Source organism: Podarcis liolepis (genome assembly GCF_965112155.1).
Source record: "Podarcis liolepis genome assembly, contig: HAP1_SCAFFOLD_117, whole genome shotgun sequence".
NCBI lineage: Eukaryota > Metazoa > Chordata > Lepidosauria > Squamata > Lacertidae > Podarcis > Podarcis liolepis.
The window spans coordinates 3,100-22,826 of record NW_028148779.1 but is presented as its reverse complement, the minus strand read 5'-3'; the positions used below and the strand labels follow the sequence as shown (position 1 = coordinate 22,826).

General features: G+C 44.4%; 3 protein-coding genes across 8 annotated transcripts; 1 reads left to right on the top strand and 2 right to left on the bottom strand.

The window, feature by feature from the left end:
• Positions 1–517: 517 nt before the first annotated feature.
• On the bottom strand, positions 518–2,304 carry LOC310699052 (uncharacterized protein). The gene is made up of 2 exons (XM_083520651.1): positions 1,887–2,304; positions 518–899 (listed from the first exon to the last, which is right to left on the bottom strand). The coding sequence occupies exons 1-2, from the start codon at positions 2,220–2,222 to the stop codon at positions 633–635; spliced, it is 603 nt and encodes a 200-aa protein (XP_083376777.1). The 5' UTR covers positions 2,223–2,304; the 3' UTR covers positions 518–632.
• Positions 2,305–7,931: 5,627 nt separating this feature from the next.
• Positions 7,932–16,678, top strand: LOC310699059 (ankyrin repeat domain-containing protein 45-like). 6 transcript variants are annotated; one of them, XM_083520664.1, is made up of 4 exons: positions 7,932–8,051; positions 9,893–10,211; positions 10,912–11,079; positions 16,533–16,678. In XM_083520664.1, the coding sequence occupies exons 2-4, from the start codon at positions 9,908–9,910 to the stop codon at positions 16,559–16,561; spliced, it is 501 nt and encodes a 166-aa protein (XP_083376790.1). In that variant the 5' UTR covers positions 7,932–8,051; positions 9,893–9,907; the 3' UTR covers positions 16,562–16,678. The 6 variants fall into 6 exon arrangements, with proteins under 6 accessions (XP_083376790.1, XP_083376789.1, XP_083376787.1 ...); XM_083520663.1 differs by lacking the exon at positions 16,533–16,678 and adding an exon at positions 11,466–11,548 and having other exon boundaries at positions 7,969–8,051; XM_083520661.1 differs by lacking the exon at positions 7,932–8,051 and adding an exon at positions 8,435–8,457 and having other exon boundaries at positions 16,533–16,669.
• Positions 16,679–17,272: 594 nt separating this feature from the next.
• LOC310699058 (uncharacterized protein) lies at positions 17,273–19,060 on the bottom strand. The gene is made up of 2 exons (XM_083520658.1): positions 18,642–19,060; positions 17,273–17,654 (listed from the first exon to the last, which is right to left on the bottom strand). The coding sequence occupies exons 1-2, from the start codon at positions 18,975–18,977 to the stop codon at positions 17,388–17,390; spliced, it is 603 nt and encodes a 200-aa protein (XP_083376784.1). The 5' UTR covers positions 18,978–19,060; the 3' UTR covers positions 17,273–17,387.
• Between the last annotated feature and the right edge of the window lie 667 nt (positions 19,061–19,727).

Below are 19,727 nucleotides of genomic sequence, written 5' to 3'. Positions count from 1 at the left end.
TTCAAGCTCACGTAAACTTGAGCCTCTGCCATTGCATCTCTTGTCCACCCTCCACTTTCCTTGGAGTCACCTGCCTGTTTGCCTGCTTTTTAGGTTTCATGCATTATGACCCTTTTTGCCCATCATTCCAGAGCATAGGCTATATCAGGATAGCAATGGAAGGGAAATCCTTTTTGTTTGCTGCTGCCATAGAAATGCTACCTTAGTGGTAAGGCTAGCTATGAAATATATTGAGGTGGGCTGGTATTTAATTGCTAACATAGTATTTTTGTTACCAGTGAAAAAGGAATCTTCTGACAGACAAATGTAGCATTGTTTATCCTAATTGTGCAAAACTGAAGTTGCTTAATACAGCAGGGTCATATGGAAGAATCACAGCATATCAGATACAGGCTTTAATTTTTGGGTAGATTTTTTTTTAAATAAATGTTTAATAGCCTTTCATTTGGGCCTCTTTCACCTCAATCATCCACAAGATTCTACATTAAATTCTTCTCAAAAAGGTTGATCAAGCATGTTGAGATTTTCGCCATTTATTGTGTTACCCTGTTGACTTAAGTGTATGATTGGAAAGATTGTGAAAGGAAGAGCTGAACATAGCAGGGAAGAACCTGGGCTTTAGGTTTCATGCATTATGTGTCTCCACTGGAGCTGTGGTTGTGGGGACAAATTGGAAAGAACTGTTCGTCTTCATCAAATTCATCTGCTTTGCTCTTTCTGCTTAATTTGCGGTATTTGACTTCTTTCTTGTAACGGTGAGCAACATGCTTCATGTATTTCATCATCTTGGAGGTGTTGGCCACCAGCCTGTAGAGCATTTTGTCCATGTTGTGGGTGTATTCATCATTCACTTTGGTAGCAACTGGAAATGCAGGTGCTTGGACAATTGTCCTACAGGGCTGAGAAAAATGGAAAAACAGGGAGTAATACTTTGCATCGAAAGCCATTTACAAGTTAAATAGTGTTGCCATCTCTTTCACTGACCCTGCTATTATGCCTTTTAAGAGGAATTTGATGTCTGAAATCCCTGTACTCCTGGTCTTAGACTGCTGTTCTGGATTTGACCCTGTGGCATAAAAAACAACATCCCTTTGGCTTTATGGTAGTACAGTGGTACCTCTGGTTACGTACTTAATTCGTTCCGGAGGTCCGCTCTTAACCTGAAACTGTTCTTAACCTGAAGCACCACTTTAGCTAATGGGGCCTCCCACTGCCGCTACAGCGCCGGAGCATGATTTCTGTTCTTAGCCTGAAGCAAAGTTCTTAACCTGAAGTAATATTTCTGGGTTAGCGGAGTCTGTAACCTGAAGCGTATGTAACCTGAAGCGTATGTAACCCGAGGTACCACTATATGCTCATTGATCTTCTATCTGCTGTTCTGTGAAAGCTGAGCTTATTAGATAGCGAGATCACTTGATTCTTTAACATATAAGTAGGTATAAGTAGGTAAAAGTATAAATTAGGCACATACTTAGCCAGTTCACTGTAGTTAGAGTCCCAGGTGGTTCAGTTGTTCAAAATTTAGTTTTTTGTGTACAAAGTACACATTGGGCATATCTACACACCAGACTATACATGGTTTTGTCCTTGCAAAGAATTAGTGAAATCACAGTTCTGAGAGTGCTAGGGATCTCTCACAGAATTGTCAGCTCATATTACAACTTCCAGGGTTCTGTAGAGGAAATTGATGTTAAATAAAACCAGTAGATTTATAGTGTGGCTGTGCTCACCTTGTCCTGACACGTGTTACTTAGGAAGTACTTCTGACTGGGATCAGCATTAAGACTCATGGTTTGTTTTTTTACATATATTTTTCTATTAAACTGGAATCTGAGTTAAAGGTCAGAAATTAAAGCCAGACAATGTGCTAATTGAGAACATCTTACCATTGTGGGTTTCGCCAGTGTCAATTTCAGTTTCAGTTTGGTAAACAGGTAGTGGACAGCTAAACCACTCACTATGAGGAATGCTACTTTACAACCAGCATACACAACTTCTAGAGACTCTTTGGATAGTCCTAAGCCAGTAAAACAATGGCATACTTGACACATTGAATCACGAAAACAGTTAGATTGCTGTTTAGTCGCCAGTAGTTCCAGATCCTGTAGAGTCATTTCCCAAGCAACTCTTGTCCAAGCTGGTCGTTCACAAAAGCCAATAACATCTTGAAACAATAAGACTGTCCAAAGGAGAGAAACCTGACAAGGACCTTGAGAAAACATTCTGTGAAATTTTCAGCAAGAAATGTCTTCTGCTAATTGATGTTCCCTGTGTAGGAATCGTAGCAAATAACTAAGTTCATATTCATTGTCTAAAAAAAGATTTAAATAAATCAAATAAATCCTTCCATCATGACCAAGCTCTCAGCCTGAGCACTGGAGAGATTTGAATGCAGGGAATATAATCAACCCATCAGCTGGGGAAGGGTTCTGTGATGTCATAAAGGGGGATCCTGATCTTTATATATGAAAGCTTCTATGATGTCATTATGATTGCAAGATTTTTCTCAGTAGCACTTTTCTCAGTGCAAAGTATGGAGAGTTTATAAAACTGGGAATTTTCAAAAGCTTACTTTACATTTGTCAGATAATTCAGAGGGACATGGGTAGCGCTGTGGTCTGAGCCTCTTGGGCTTGCTGATTGGAAGGTTGGCAGTTTGAATGTGTGCGATGGGGTGACCTCCCATTGCTCTGTCCCAGCTTCTGCCAACCTAGAAGTACGAAAGTAGATAAATAGGTATTGCTGTGGCAGGAAGGGAAATGGCGTTTCCATGCGCTCTGGCACTCATCATGGTGTTCTGTTGCACCACATGACCCGGAAAGGTGTCTGTGGACAAACAGCAGCTCCCTTGGCCTGAAAAGCAAGATGAGCGCCACATCCCATAATCACCTTTGACTGGACTTAACCGTCCAGGGGTCCTTTACCTTTTACCTTTACATAATATAATAGTACAATTGGCTTATGAATTCTGGAGGATGTATGCAATTGCAAGGTGAAGAGATACTACATAGTCATTTGGATGAGTCTTATTACTCCTGAATGAGATCCAACATAGCAAGGTAGCTTCTCCTTCCTTTCCTCCCTTCACCTTGGCAATCTCTGCACACCCTGAAAATCTGTTCCACAGGGCTGGGGAACACTCTAGAGCAGTGGTGGCGAACCTCTGGCACGCCTGCCAGAGGGGGCACTCAGAGCCCTCTCTGTGGGCACGCGTGTCGTCCCCCCAAGCAGGGCCATAGCTAGGAGCTGAAACTGGCACTCCAGCACTACAGGAGACTTCTGGCCGCTTCCAGTATGGTCCCAGCACTGCTAGGGCACCATTTTCACCCTCGCGGCTGCACGGGGGCGGGAGGGCTTGTGCCAGGAAACTGCCACTCCATCCAAAGCCTGCACCACCGCTACTCAAGTCACCGATCAAGCCCATCTGCCATTGCAACCAAACCTGACGGCCGCCTCTGAGCTGGCTCCGCCTCCCCACCATCAAGCTCGGTTGCGCCCAACCCGCCTTCCTGCTCTGCTCTCGGGCGCATTTAGAGCTGTGGTAACCCTGGCAAGGGGCTGAGCCGGTGCTGACTTTTGATGCGCCAGGGCCTCCCGCCAGTCTGTTGTTCCTAGTCGGAAGTAAGCTGCCTTGAGTTCAGCAAGGTTAGACAAATTATCAGCATGCGTACAACAGCAAAAATCACATTAATTGTTCAAAAGCATGCGAAATGCAAACCTTTACCTTTCAAAAAAAAAAGTTGTTTGTATCATTGAAAGCTCTGCTATTGTGTTTTTCATTTAAGACAAAAGATGTTAATGTATGAGTTGTTTTTTCTAAACTAAAATCTCAGTTTTCAGGTTAAATTGCCATGTTGGCACTTTGCGATAAATAAGTGGGTTTTGGGCTGCAGTTTGGGCACTCAGCTTCACCATCCCTGCTCTAGAGCAAATTATGGGGGCATTTGAGGGGCTGTAGGGGGAAGAGGAGAAACTAGAAGTCCCGTTGTACAAGCTGATTTTTGTTACACAACATATTGGAAGTCAGTCAATGCAGTAACATAGAAGCATTTTAAAATAATATTAGACAAGGCATCTCATAGATAACAAAAAAAGCATGGCCTAGAATGAAAATTTATTAAAAGTTGTTCATTTTTTCTGTACGGTTAAAGACTTATCTCAGTTTTGTTAAGTGTTAAATAATTAGTGTACTGGGTTTTGAAGCAAAATGAGATTGTTTTAGTAATCAACATTACAGAAAATTGACTTTATTTAAATTCTACTCTTATCAATGTCTTTAAAAATTCAAGATTATGCAAATATAAACTAAGACTCCATGGTGAATGGTAGAGAGACCCTGGCTGAATTCAGCTTTAAACCAAGACACAAATGACCCTTGTGCCCCCCATGTAGCGACAGTACTTTGCTCATCACAAGTGAGAGTTAATGGCTTCTGAGGAAGTTGGAATATGAAGCTGAATTCAAAGGATGGCTTCATATCTTGGTTTGGTCCAAAGCAATTAACCAAAGTTTCCCAGTTCAGACATAACAGGAAATTATCATTAACAGAGGATTTCCTGGTTTGTTCGCCGGAGCACATGGACAGAGGAGTGAAGCATACTGGGGGACTTGCATGCGGGGGCCAAGACTCATTCACATGATGGCTTATTGAGCGAATTATGATCATCTGAAAGTGGCCACGCTGTGTGTGTTTCAGTGCTCTGTACATCCTGGGGGTACTTATAGGAAGAGAGTTGAAGGGTGTCCAGGACTCATAATCTAAGGCCTCCTTTGCCTAGCTTCTCTTTGGTGTGTCTTGTCTTGCAAGTTCATTTCCATAGGAAGCCAGAGGTTACAAAGTATGTATTTATACTGTATAGGAGAGATACAATAACATCACAACTCACAAAAGGGCATTCAGTTCCCATTTCAGATTTAACCGAAGACCTAGTTGGGGTGGGGAACCTCGGGGCCACGGGTCTAACGCCATCCTCCAGGTCTGTCTGTCTGGCTCTTGGAACGCTCTCCAGACCACACCCCCTCCCTTGCCAACAGAAGAAGAAGAAGAAGAGTTTGGATTTGATATCCCGCCTTTCACTCCCCTTCAGGAGTCTCAAAGCGGCTCACATTCTCCTTTCCCTTCCTCCCCCACAACAAACACTCTGTGAGGTGAGTGGGGCTGAGAGACTTCATAGAAGTGTGACTGGCCCAAGGTCACCCAGCAGCTGCATGTGGAGGAGCGGAGACGCGAACCCGGTTCCCCAGATTATGAGACTACCGCTCTGAACCACTACACCACACTGGCTCTCAGTGTGAAATAGGCCTGGAAGCCAGTGTTGTTCTTTAAGCAAAGGAAAGATACCTTTCCAACCCCAGGTCCCAGTTAGGAGATCTTTCATTTGCAGTCTGAATTAATGGCGGTTTCAGAATCACATGCGAAGGCAGCCCCACATATAATGTGTTATGATAATCTAGCCTAGGGGTTATAATAGAAGAGAAGAAGAAGAGTTTGGATTTGATATCCTGCTTTATCACTACTCTAAGGAGTCTCAAAGCGGCCAACAATCTCCTTTCCCTTCCTCTCTGACAACAATCACTCTGTGAGGTGAATGGGGCTGAGAGACTTCATAGAAGTGTGACTGGCCCAAGGTCACCCAGCAGCTGCATGTGGAGGAGCAGGGAAGCGAACCCAGTTTCCTAGATTAGGAGACTACCGCTCTTAACCACTACACCACACTGGCTCTAGGCAGGTAAACGGCATTATCACCTCCACCAATAGGCCTAATCCACCACTTGCCCCTTGAGTGCATTGAACTGTGATATTGCATCTTACCTGCCTGGATGGAGAGATAAGTATGTGGAAACCTCTAGATTTGAAAAGGCTTGAATGTAGCCTGTTCTGGAGAGATTACACAAGAGTCTCTGGAGGCCTCTGCACCCTCTTGCAAGACCTCACTGCAACCACAACTGTGCACCCCTGGTGAGCAAGGGTTTGGCAGGGGCAGCAAGGGGGCGCGGGTGACACACGTGCAGGGTGGCACCTTCCCATTTTGCCTCAGGCGGCAAACCAGATAGGCCACCCCTGGACTAAGGTCACCCAGAAAACTCCATGACGCAATGGGTATTTGAACCCTGCTCTCCTAGGAGTCAGTCTGATACTCCAAACACAAGGCCACCACACTTGCAGTCCCACGGAAGACACAGGCAGTTCAGGAAAGCCCCTTTCCTAATACGTATCCCCAAGGAGTCTATCATACAAGAATTTAGCTGCTTTATGCAATACTATTGCCAATATAAAAGTACAATGAAAGAGTTATTAGAAAAAGGATTAAAAAAATTTATATACAGTACTCTCCTTATCTAGTAGTCAGAACATCAGGGCAGAGTCTATCTGAAACAGAACTTTATACTTATCCATTACCATATCCAAAGTAAAAGTACCACGTCCAATTATGCTTTTTAAAACATTAAAAAGCATTTCAGCTATCATAACTCATATTAAAAGAAAACAGAGAATGGTGAACGAACCATGTTTACAGCCACTCACCTTGCTATGAAGTTGAGGTAATTCACAAACCCTGAATAATCAAGAATCCCTGCCTTCTATTCATTTTATCCATTGAGGTCAACAGGACTGGACAAAAAAAGAAATTGATGAGTGACCACAAAGGTTCCTAAAAGTTAGATTACAACACCTAAGAATTTGAAATGCTTTACCTATTCTATACCAAAACAGCACCTGCAGAATAGAATTCTAGCACTTTTTCAGCCCTGGAAAAATCAAGGTTTCCCAAAAATTGGGCTAGGGACAGATCCTCATTAGGACAAACTTGACAGGTGGTTGGGGTCACATGTGATTAGGGTATCACATGACTAACAGGTAGGCTGTCCCACCCACCTGTTAAAATCCCTTCCACAGGTATGTAAGTCTCTCAATGCTCTGCCTTTAAATAATCAATACCATTGGTTTAAAAAGGCTGAAAAGCAGGGACTAAATCTTGCTGCCTAGGTTGTGTGGTCCTGTTCCCTACTGGGAACAGGGTATGCCACCAGTGCAGAATTAACCTCTGTTCCCTCCTTCCATCAGCAGTGATGTCAGCTGATAGTGGGTGGGCATGGTCTGGGGGAAATGACCTCACTGGGCCCCCTGGTGGGCCAAGATTGGCCTGCAGGCTGTAAATTCCACTTTCCTACCCAAAAATGTATCAGATAACCTCCATGGGATGCTGAAACTGGGCACCAACAGAGTGAATCTCAGATTCCCAAAGAGATTGACGTGTGCAGGCCATCTAAAGTAGCAACCCTATCCACTGATTTCTGGAAGCAAGACCCGTTTGATTTAATGGAACTTAGTTCTGCGTAGGCATGTAAAGGATTATGCAGCCAATCACTGCAGAAGTTTGGGAAGCTGTCAGAGAAGGCAAATCTTCTAAAAGCCCAGGATCCAAATTGATGCATCCTCGAAGGCCAAAAAATAAAGTAACTAAATAAATCCCACGGTACTCAGCGCCTCCTTGGTCCGATGCAGCCGCACTGTATCCCCCCCGCCCTCAGCCGCTGCAAGTCCATCTTCCAGCTTGGTCACCCAAACTCCATTTTCTCCACCTCAAACCACCTGACATATTCTAGGGTCCATTCACCTTCCCCCCTCTGGCCCAGGAGCGGGTCTGCGGGATGACTAAACAAACAAGATCCATGGGGGTCCATCAACGGCGACAGCTAAATGGAGCCTCCACGTTCGGAGGCAGTATACCCCGCTGCATGCCAGGGGCCGGGAGCGAGGCGGAGAGAGCTGCTGCCTCCGTGCCCGGCAGACGGGTGGACGGGGGAAGCACCCGGCTGGAAGGGAGCAGGCCCCGGGACCGGCGGACCTTTGGCCTGAGGGGCTCTTGTACGCGCTCCCCCTTTCGCGCCCCCCCCGGCTCCCCCTCCTCCGCCCCGGCTGACTCGGGAACCGACCTCGCAGCGGAGGCGGGGAGCGGAGGCGGGGGGCGGCCTTTCGAAGGGTCCTTCCCGGCTTCTTTCGGCACCGCAGCGGCTCCCGCAGCTCCTGCTGGTCCCGGAAACTGCCGGTAGGAGCCGCGCACGCAGCGCACACACCCCGCCCCCGAGCCCCCCCCCGCCCCAAACCCGGGTGCACCGCCGGCCGGAAGCCGCCCGGTCCTGTTAGGTGTCCGTTCGGGAACGGCGAGCTGCCGCGCGGAAGTTCCGGCCTCAGGGAGTTCCCGCGCCGTTGCCATGGCGACGGCATCCGCTCCTGCGCTGCGGCGCGAAGGAAGAGGTCAGAAAAAGCGGGGCGAGGAGGGGGAGGGATGAGCTGGGGGGGGGGGAAAGAGTGCGTGGAAAAAACCATGGGGTTTTAGTCAACTAACTTTTACTCAGAGTAGACCTATGTCGTTAATTGTTAATGGCTCTATTCTGAGTAAAAGAATGCTAAAAACATTCTTGTTCAGGCCTGCCTACCCACATGCTTAGAAAGTTGGGGTGATTTTAATCTCGTAAAACATACAAAAGTTAAAATACAGTACTCAAAAGTATGGTTGTGAATTTTTCCTCAAAATTATTGTTTTATCTCTTTATATTTTTCAGAATCAAGTGGGGTATAAATTTTATGAAATAAAAAAAAAGTTGCTTGAATACAAACCCTGTAGTTTTGCAATCAGGCAGGCAGGATAATCTGAGTGTCCAGAAAGTTATTTGGTGGTTATATTTTATTTTATTTTTATTTATTTATTTAGCACCAGCCACATACCCACTGGCACATTTACAAAGAACAAAGAAAGGGACAGGCCTCTGCCTCAAAAGGGACTCATTGTCAAGATATGGGCACAAGGCATGGATAAAATGGGAGAAGACTTCATTTCAGTTAGACTTCCTCACAGTGGGGAACATGTCAAAGGCTTCATGGAGAGGTTGGCACTTGGCAATCTTAGCAAAACACAGGAGCAGCCTTTAACAGCTTGGTGCTCTCAAATGTTTTGTACCCCAAATCCCATCATTCCAGGTGATTCCAGGTCACACTGGCTGAGGCTGATCAGGGTTTTGGTCCAACATCTGGAAGGTGCCAAGGTGGGGAGAAGGCTGTTCAAGAGGGATACAAATACCAAAAAAACACACACACAAAAACCCAAATAGATTTGGTACACCTTGAATGAGACTGACATGTACGTGTACTTCATTTCTTAGGGAAAACCCCAAAAAGGAAAAACAGGCCCCGGGTATGGCGCACATGCGTCCCCTGGAATCTTGCACAGCTCAGGGAGATAGGGGTGACATCTAACAGTATCTTTGAACCAAACTAGAAAGGAGAGAAAATACTATGGCAAAAGGATTATATTAAGTTCCACCCAATTGTTTATGAGCAACAGGAGATAATATTTTGATATCTTCCCTTTTTATCTGACTTCTTCAAACACATGTTGTTATGCCAGTAGTGTAATCAAATATTTGTGGGTCACATTTTGAGAAAGTTATGTTGGAACTTTGTAATCCTATGTGCACTAACTGAACTCAGTGGGACTTTCTTCTGGATGAACATGCACAGATTCACACTGTGAGTGTAGTAATTCTGGTGATACAAGGTTTTTCAGAAGTAGTTTTCCTGCATTCTTTCTTACTCCCAGGAGTCACAGGAAAACCTAGTAGTGGACATGAAAGATGGGAAGCATATTAGTTTTCAGCCACAAATATGGATGGAAAATGTGTGACTAGAATGAGGAAAAGTAAAAATGTGATCCTGGGTGGGTGAGCTGATAGCTGTTAGGATGGATTTCTTTCTTATTATCTTTCTTCCAACATCCCCTAGTCAAAAAGAAAGGATACTTAGAGACCTAACAACCTTTTGATTTGTCCTTGACCAAATAGTATGAATTTCCTGCAAACAAAAATTAGGTTCCATTTTGTTCCTTTTCAGGCTTATTCCAGGAAAATGGAATCAACAGAGGAGATAGTAGACTCGGCAAACAAAAGTGAGCACGAGAACTTGGGGCCTCAAGAGGAACCAAAGCCTTTCAATCCTCTCCTGAGAGCTTGTCTAACTGGTGACACAGAGGGAGTACAACAGATTTTTGAGGACCTGGAAGATCCTGATCATGAAAAAGCCAACCAGCTTTTAATGGAAAAGGATATTGTGGGCAGAGGCCTGCTGTATGCAACCTGTATGGCTGGGCAGAGCGACGTTATCCGGACACTGGCAAGATACGGGGTTGATCTGAAGGATAAGACGGCCCGAGGTACATAACTGACCAGTTATGCAAAAAATGTACTCCACAATTTTTTTACTAGTTTGCCTGCTCATACTTTTTTCTCTGTAGTTGGGAAAAAAGCCCTCTTTACCTGGTTGTCTGAGGGCGATCCTTCCTCTCTGCAGAACACCATGCAAGCAGTTCATAACAAGTCTGTTTTTCCATAAAATGCCCTATAAAGCATTATCAGAACATAACAGTTTTCACCTGGAATACATTGGACAGATGTACCTATATTTATTATTTACAAAATTTGCACCATCTGTTTAGCAGGCAAAAGTTGGGTATTCTTTTAAAATCTATAATATTGACAGGACAATGGGAAACATTTTTTAAGAGATCACTAAGAACAGACTACAATTTAAAAAAGGATCTTGTAGTGTGATCTACAATTTAAAAAAGGATCATTGTATCTTGAGCACAAGATCCCTTTTGTACCAGAACCTTAAGTAGACACTAGTTGCTTGTCTGTTTGTAAATGAATGCTGATAACCTGCTTTTAAAAATAATAATAAATGAATGGTTTGAATCTTAAGATTGAGATGCTAAAGGTACATTCTGGTTAAAATATAGGTTTCCAAGTAGCTGGTTATGTTTGGTTGTTTTGTGAATGAAGAGAGAGAGAGAGAATGTTATAAACGGGTATTCTATATACAACTACACATTCTAATTTGGCTCACTCTCTCAGGTTATACACTCCTTCACTGTGCTGCAGCCTGGGGCCAACTAGAGACTTTGAAAACTCTTATAGAACTGGAAGCTGACATTTATGCAACCACCTCCCGGGGTGAAAAGGCTAGAGATATTGCCTGCCGATATGAGCAGACAGAATGTGTTGCATTCTTGGATTGGGCAGGTAAGAGCGGTGACACCTAAGCTTCTTTGAGATGTGGATCTGATCTTACTCATGATAAGACCATAATTCTAGACAGGTGTAAATGAATATGATTTGAACTGCATGAAGATCCTTTGGACTGATTCAGTGCTGGATTTTGGTCAGAGAAACATAGCTTTGCCTTTCATCTCGGTCACCAAGATTGGGTGGCATCCTGATCTCCAAGCCTTAGATCCCCATCCATACAACAATGCTCTCAGTCTTGTTTTTCAACTACCCTGTCTGGTTTGGTGCCCAACTGCCACCTAGTGATCTTCCTTCAGTGAGATCAGTTCTGCCAAAATTTACAGTGAGCCTAGAAAGGCAGCTCCTAACAGTGCGTTCTGTTATGCTTCTTCTCATTACAGGCTCATCACCTATTATTTGAAGAATAGCATAAAAGACACTTAAACAAATAAAATTTGCTGTCAAATATCAGTCAGTTGTAACCAAAGAAAACAGTGTCATTCTTGCACACAGTCTCATGGTGGTTTACAGTAATCCCTCATCGTACGTAGGGGTTTGGTTCCAAAAATTGCACATATAAGCAAAAATTGTGTATAATCAAATCCTTGGAACTGCTCCGCAGCTAATGAGTGAAGGGGAGAGAAAGAGCACCCCCAGTATCACCAGAGCCAGTCAGCTGAGTGCACCTTGCCAGTGGTGGACAGCATGTTATGGCGGCCCCTGCATTGCGGTGACCAGTGCAACCAAACCAGTCACACTACCTTAAAACTGCCTCAGGCCTTTCCCAGCAAGCAACTTTAGAAGGCTAGTGGTGCTTGTGCAAGATCTTACAGGAACTCAGATTGTCCCACAAAATCTTGCAGGAGTATCCCAGAACCTTCCAGAGCCAGCATGCTGCACAGGCCTTGCCCAGCAAGCAAGGTGAAGAACTTAAAAGCTCTTTATGTGTTGGGCAGCCCTGATTGGACCCAGCATGAAAAGAGCTTTTAAGCTCCCTGCCTTGACTTGTACAATTTCAACCATCCCACCTTCAAGCCATGTTTGGTTGAAATCATGCAAGTCAAATGCACTTGAACTGAGGGATTATCATGGCCTCGTGACCAGCCTTGAATGTACCATGATCAGCAGGCGCTTCTGAAAACGAGTGACAACACAGTGCAAGTTACTGTGTCCAACTTTTTAACTGACCTCTGTTCCTATGCCTTTAATAGCAGCTTCATCTGCAGATATTAGTATGTGATAATGCTTAACTGTATGCTGTAAAACACTTTAATTGCTGATTTTCATAGAAAAAGAAAAGTCAGAAGATGAGACACTAAACTGATGCAGTGGATGTAGCCTACCTTGATTTCAGCAAGGCATTTGACAAGGTGCCCCATGATATTCTTGTAAAGAAGCTGGTAAAATGCGGTCTTGACTATGCTACCACTCAGTGGATTTGTAACTGGCTGACTGACCGAACCCAAAGGGTGCTCATCAATGGTTCCTCTTCATCCTGGAGAAGAGTGACTAGTGGGGTGCCACAGGGTTCTGTCTTGGGCCCGGTCTTATTCAACATCTTTATCAACGACTTGGATGACGGACTCAAGGGCATCCTGATCAAATTTGCAGATGACACCAAACTGGGAGGGGTGGCTAACACCCCAGAGGACAGGATCACACTTCAAAACGACCTTGACAGATTAGAGAACTGGGCAAAAACAAACAAGATGAATTTTAACAGGGAGAAATGTAAAGTATTGCACTTGGGCAAAAAAAATGAGAGGCACAAATACAAGATGGGTGACACCTGGCTTGAGAGCAGTACATGTGAAAAGGATCTAGGAGTCTTGGTTGACCACAAACTTGACATGAGCCAACAGTGTGACGCGGCAGCTAAAAAAGCCAATGCAATTCTGGGCTGCATCAATAGGAGTATAGCATCTAGATCAAGGGAAGTAATAGTGCCACTGTATTCTGCTCTGGTCAGACCTCACCTGGAGTACTGTGTCCAGTTCTGGGCACCACAATTCAAGAAGGACACTGACAAACTGGAACGTGTCCAGAGGAGGGCAACCAAAATGGTCAAAGGCCTGGAAACGATGCCTTATGAGGAACGGCTAAGGGAGCTGGGCATGTTTAGCCTGGAGAAGAGGAGGTTAAGGGGTGATATGATAGCCATGTTCAAATATATAAAAGGATGTCACATAGAGGAGGGAGAAAGGTTGTTTTCTGCTGCTCCAGAGAAGCGGACACGGAGCAATGGATCCAAACTACAAGAAAGAAGATTCCACCTAAACATTAGGAAGAACTTCCTGACAGTAAGAGCTGTTCGACAGTGGAATTTGCTGCCAAGGAGTGTGGTGGAGTCTCCTACTTTGGAGGTCTTTAAGCAGAGGCTTGACAACCATATGTCAGGAGTGCTCTGATGGTGTTTCCTGCTTGGCAGGGGGTTGGACTCGATGGCCCTTGTGGTCTCTTCCAACTCTATGATTCTATGATTCTATGATTTTTTCTGTAGGATGCTAGGTATCCTAAAAGCAAGAAAGCTGTGTATAAAAAGCTCCATGTCTTTATCAGGGCATAGCTAGTCTGGTGCTGGTATGCATGGGAGAGGTTTTATGGTGCAGCAGCATTTAAGCACGTTGCACCATATATCTGATGTTGTTGTAACAAGCACCCATTTCCAAGACACAGTCCTATGCCAAAATGTTGGCAGCCTGGACAGGCCTTTGTTGGTTAAAAGTGTGGGTGCCTGAGTGTTTCTGTGTCTTTCCGAGAGTACTGTGGCATTTGTATTGTTTCGAAGGCACTTGGGTGGCAATGTCTTGCTGTTGCCATCCTCCCATTGGCTTCCACCACGCCTGGTTGCAGAGGGGGAAGTGTCCTGCAGCAGTGCTGTAATGGACACTAGCAGTGGTGTGTGATGAATTTTTTGTGGGGAACAGTTAGGGCCAGAGGCACCAGCTTGCCAGGGCAGTTGGGGGCTGGTGTCATGCCCGTGAGCATTGTGCCTCCTTCCCTAAGCTGGGCAGAAGCTTCCTAGGCTTTGGGAAGGAGGCCCCAGGCCTCTGACAGGATGTGGAGCTCTGCTGCCTCCTTCCTAAAGCTAGGCAGACTTTGGGAAGGTGGCAGGAGGGCTCTTGGACCCGTAGGAGCATTGCACCTCTCTTCCTAAGCCAGGCAGAAGCTTCCCGGGCTTTGGGAAGCAGGCACTAGGGAAACATTTAGGGGATTAGCCTAGTCTCCCTAGTCCAATGACTGCACATCACTGGACACGAGTGGTGTGCCTATTAGTAGTGCAACAGTCTGAGCTTTTTCAATGCATTTAATTTCTTATTTTTATGTTATTCTGTACTGGGGTTCATTAGAAGGGAGGGGGCTCCTCCTCTTCCCCTTCCCTGTAATTCTATGAGTATATTTGCATAGTACAGGTCAGATGGCTATCTCTGATATAGGTATGAAAACTAGCCACCTGAGCTGCACTTGATGGGTCCACCTCAGATGCCAAAATGTCTTGGGTCCAAAATGGTACCTCCTACCCCACCAGGGAAGATCTGCATGAGACCTACAGGTATAGGGCAGTATACAAATTTAATTAATGAATGAAGGAGAAGGAGAAGAAGAAACAAGGGTGAAGAAAGATAAACATCAATATTTATTATGGTTTTCGAACAGTTCCGGAAGTCGAACGGACTCCTGGAACACATTCTGTTTGAGAACCAAGGTATGACTGTATGTGTATTTTAAAATGTGAATAGTCACATAACACTTTTTAAAAATATTATTGATTTTGAATATAGATTTTACATTTTAATGCAAAACAAATATCCCCCTACCCTTCCTCCTACTCAGTTCCTGCCAATGTTTGACTCGAATGCTAAAACAATTTACTTTGCTTAAAACTATCTGTAATACCAACCTAGTTCCTTAAAAAAAACTTTCTTTATTTGGAATCAGACAGCGGGGTGGGTGCCTGAATGTTTTTGCAAACCCAAGGATCATGTTCTCCTGGCTGGACATTCAGAGTACTATACAGGCCAGTGTATAGTTTACAATGGAACATAGGTGTGAGTCCTAGTGATTCAGACCAAAGGCCTGTCTGGTCCAACGGTGGCTAGCCATTGTAGAATGGGCATACCTAGACATTGGTGAAGTGGCACCCACCAAGGCGGCAATCCCAGTGGGGAGTGAAAATCGTGCCACAGGTGAGTGTGCGCACAGGCAGGAAGGGCCTGTGAATCCACCTTTTCTCCTCCCAGCTTTAGCTGTGCCCAACTTGGCTGGAGCCATAGCCAAGGCTTCCCTATGGATCATCGCTCTCACCAGCTCCCTGCCTCAGGCAGCAGGAGGAGCAGGCATTTGTCTTCAGCATGGCCGTCTTTGCAGTAATAGTGGTCCCCAACACATTACAGTTGGGGCATGAGGGGAGGAGGAAGAGGCGAAAGAAGGAAATCTGAGGAACTTGCCCTGCTGAAGTGAAAGGGTGATGGAGCCGTGAGGGGAGGTGGGAAAGCTGGGTTGCTCTTTGCCCCTAGTAGAGATGGACAGACCAATAATAATACTTTATTATTTGTGCCCCAGCCATTCTGGGCTGTTTCCAACATATATAAAAACATAATAAAACATTAAACCTTAAAAAGCTTCCCTATACAGGGCTGCCTTTAGGTGTTTTCTAAAGGTTATAGTGTTACTCATCTCCTTGACTTCTGATGGGAGGACGTTCCACAGGGCAGGCACCACTACTGAGAAGCTCCTCTGGCCGGATCACTTCTCGCAGTGAGGGAACCGCCAGAAGCCCCTTGGTGTGTGACAGGGCTCTCTGGCACTGCTTGCAACACCTGGGAAAATGGAACCTCTCCCCCCTCCAACCCCCATGTGCAGTGGCTGGCTTTGGCTTAAAGCAGTGCCCTTTGCAATGCCAATATTTGGTGCCCCTAATAGTGCAACCGTGTATATGCCTGCTCAGAAGTCTCTTTTGAATTCAGTGAGACACTTCCTAGGCCAGGAGCTCTGTCTCGCTCACCCCATAGTCAATTTGTTTGTTGGCTTCCACAGTTTCTCCCAGCTTTCCAGGCACCGATACAGCTCTTTGCAAAGGGCACAAGGGAGCCTAGGTATGCCTCTGAGAACGGGAGAAAGGTCAAGGTCAAGAACTTGCTCCATTGTGATGAGGTCACGAAGCTACCTTGTTAATTATAGTATCTTGCCCACCTGAAGACATGACTGAACAGGGGATACCTCAAATCTAAATAGTTAAATTGAGTTGAAAACCAGCTGTGGTCACTGGCAAGGATTCCATGTTTAGTTCTTAGCTGAGTCAGGATGATGTTCTACATGGTGTTTGTGGGATACATTTGATTGCATTTACTGTATTTGGTTTGGTTTGTGTTCTGCGTTGCGTTGGCTTCCCAGGAAGAGTTTGTGTGGATTGGGATGGCATACACACACACTGCGACGATGAGTACTCTTCTATATCATTTCTGTAGGGAGTGTGCATGGCAGCCTCAGTGACTAAAGGGAAGAGATGTTCCTCAACAAGGGCTGCAAAAAGGGTTATTGCTGACTGACCATGCAATGGGTGGCAGGCACAGCTGTTCCAAGGAAAGGGAGGGACGTTGAAGAGGAAACCAAATATATCAGACCAGGTTTTGCTTGGTTGCCGAGGGATCTTTTCATGCCCTGATGTCTTACACTGTTCTGTCAGGTGAGTTCAAGCTCACGTAAACTTGAGCCTCTGCCATTGCATCTCTTGTCCACCCTCCACTTTCCTTGGAGTCACCTGCCTGTTTGCCTGCTTTTTAGGTTTCATGCATTATGACCCTTTTTGCCCATCATTCCAGAGCATAGGCTATATCAGGATAGCAATGGAAGGGAAATCCTTTTTGTTTGCTGCTGCCATAGAAATGCTACCTTAGTGGTAAGGCTAGCTATGAAATATATTGAGGTGGGCTGGTATTTAATTGCTAACATAGTATTTTTGTTACCAGTGAAAAAGGAATCTTCTGACAGACAAATGTAGCATTGTTTATCCTAATTGTGCAAAACTGAAGTTGCTTAATACAGCAGGGTCATATGGAAGAATCACAGCATATCAGATACAGGCTTTAATTTTTGGGTAGATTTTTTTTTAAATAAATGTTTAATAGCCTTTCATTTGGGCCTCTTTCACCTCAATCATCCACAAGATTCTACATTAAATTCTTCTCAAAAAGGTTGATCAAGCATGTTGAGATTTTCGCCATTTATTGTGTTACCCTGTTGACTTAAGTGTATGATTGGAAAGATTGTGAAAGGAAGAGCTGAACATAGCAGGGAAGAACCTGGGCTTTAGGTTTCATGCATTATGTGTCTCCACTGGAGCTGTGGTTGTGGGGACAAATTGGAAAGAACTGTTCGTCTTCATCAAATTCATCTGCTTTGCTCTTTCTGCTTAATTTGCGGTATTTGACTTCTTTCTTGTAACGGTGAGCAACATGCTTCATGTATTTCATCATCTTGGAGGTGTTGGCCACCAGCCTGTAGAGCATTTTGTCCATGTTGTGGGTGTATTCATCATTCACTTTGGTAGCAACTGGAAATGCAGGTGCTTGGACAATTGTCCTACAGGGCTGAGAAAAATGGAAAAACAGGGAGTAATACTTTGCATCGAAAGCCATTTACAAGTTAAATAGTGTTGCCATCTCTTTCACTGACCCTGCTATTATGCCTTTTAAGAGGAATTTGATGTCTGAAATCCCTGTACTCCTGGTCTTAGACTGCTGTTCTGGATTTGACCCTGTGGCATAAAAAACAACATCCCTTTGGCTTTATGGTAGTACAGTGGTACCTCTGGTTACGTACTTAATTCGTTCCGGAGGTCCGCTCTTAACCTGAAACTGTTCTTAACCTGAAGCACCACTTTAGCTAATGGGGCCTCCCACTGCCGCTACAGCGCCGGAGCATGATTTCTGTTCTTAGCCTGAAGCAAAGTTCTTAACCTGAAGTAATATTTCTGGGTTAGCGGAGTCTGTAACCTGAAGCGTATGTAACCTGAAGCGTATGTAACCCGAGGTACCACTATATGCTCATTGATCTTCTATCTGCTGTTCTGTGAAAGCTGAGCTTATTAGATAGCGAGATCACTTGATTCTTTAACATATAAGTAGGTATAAGTAGGTAAAAGTATAAATTAGGCACATACTTAGCCAGTTCACTGTAGTTAGAGTCCCAGGTGGTTCAGTTGTTCAAAATTTAGTTTTTTGTGTACAAAGTACACATTGGGCATATCTACACACCAGACTATACATGGTTTTGTCCTTGCAAAGAATTAGTGAAATCACAGTTCTGAGAGTGCTAGGGATCTCTCACAGAATTGTCAGCTCATATTACAACTTCCAGGGTTCTGTAGAGGAAATTGATGTTAAATAAAACCAGTAGATTTATAGTGTGGCTGTGCTCACCTTGTCCTGACACGTGTTACTTAGGAAGTACTTCTGACTGGGATCAGCATTAAGACTCATGGTTTGTTTTTTTACATATATTTTTCTATTAAACTGGAATCTGAGTTAAAGGTCAGAAATTAAAGCCAGACAATGTGCTAATTGAGAACATCTTACCATTGTGGGTTTCGCCAGTGTCAATTTCAGTTTCAGTTTGGTAAACAGGTAGTGGACAGCTAAACCACTCACTATGAGGAATGCTACTTTACAACCAGCATACACAACTTCTAGAGACTCTTTGGATAGTCCTAAGCCAGTAAAACAATGGCATACTTGACACATTGAATCACGAAAACAGTTAGATTGCTGTTTAGTCGCCAGTAGTTCCAGATCCTGTAGAGTCATTTCCCAAGCAACTCTTGTCCAAGCTGGTCGTTCACAAAAGCCAATAACATCTTGAAACAATAAGACTGTCCAAAGGAGAGAAACCTGACAAGGACCTTGAGAAAACATTCTGTGAAATTTTCAGCAAGAAATGTCTTCTGCTAATTGATGTTCCCTGTGTAGGAATCGTAGCAAATAACTAAGTTCATATTCATTGTCTAAAAAAAGATTTAAATAAATCAAATAAATCCTTCCATCATGACCAAGCTCTCAGCCTGAGCACTGGAGAGATTTGAATGCAGGGAATATAATCAACCCATCAGCTGGGGAAGGGTTCTGTGATGTCATAAAGGGGGATCCTGATCTTTATATATGAAAGCTTCTATGATGTCATTATGATTGCAAGATTTTTCTCAGTAGCACTTTTCTCAGTGCAAAGTATGGAGAGTTTATAAAACTGGGAATTTTCAAAAGCTTACTTTACATTTGTCAGATAATTCAGAGGGACATGGGTAGCGCTGTGGTCTGAGCCTCTTGGGCTTGCTGATTGGAAGGTTGGCAGTTTGAATGTGTGCGATGGGGTGACCTCCCATTGCTCTGTCCCAGCTTCTGCCAACCTAGAAGTACGAAAGTAGATAAATAGGTATTGCTGTGGCAGGAAGGGAAATGGCGTTTCCATGCGCTCTGGCACTCATCATGGTGTTCTGTTGCACCACATGACCCGGAAAGGTGTCTGTGGACAAACAGCAGCTCCCTTGGCCTGAAAAGCAAGATGAGCGCCACATCCCATAATCACCTTTGACTGGACTTAACCGTCCAGGGGTCCTTTACCTTTTACCTTTACATAATATAATAGTACAATTGGCTTATGAATTCTGG

What these genes read in the sequence shown, in the direction of transcription:
- LOC310699052 (XM_083520651.1), bottom strand. Translation starts at nt 2,222, where the DNA reads ATGTTTTCTCAAGGTCCTTGTCAGGTTTCTCTCCTTTGGACAGTCTTA. An exon ending in CACTGGCGAAACCCACAATG is followed by an intron (nt 900 to 1,886) that starts GTAAGATGTTCT and finishes CATTTTTCTCAG; the next exon opens with CCCTGTAGGACAATTGTCCA.
- LOC310699059 (XM_083520664.1), top strand. Translation starts at nt 9,908, where the DNA reads ATGGAATCAACAGAGGAGATAGTAGACTCGGCAAACAAAAGTGAGCAC. An exon ending in GAAGGATAAGACGGCCCGAG is followed by an intron (nt 10,212 to 10,911) that starts GTACATAACTGA and finishes TCACTCTCTCAG; the next exon opens with GTTATACACTCCTTCACTGT. An exon ending in TGCATTCTTGGATTGGGCAG is followed by an intron (nt 11,080 to 16,532) that starts GTAAGAGCGGTG and finishes TCATTTCTGTAG; the next exon opens with GGAGTGTGCATGGCAGCCTC.
- LOC310699058 (XM_083520658.1), bottom strand. Translation starts at nt 18,977, where the DNA reads ATGTTTTCTCAAGGTCCTTGTCAGGTTTCTCTCCTTTGGACAGTCTTA. An exon ending in CACTGGCGAAACCCACAATG is followed by an intron (nt 17,655 to 18,641) that starts GTAAGATGTTCT and finishes CATTTTTCTCAG; the next exon opens with CCCTGTAGGACAATTGTCCA.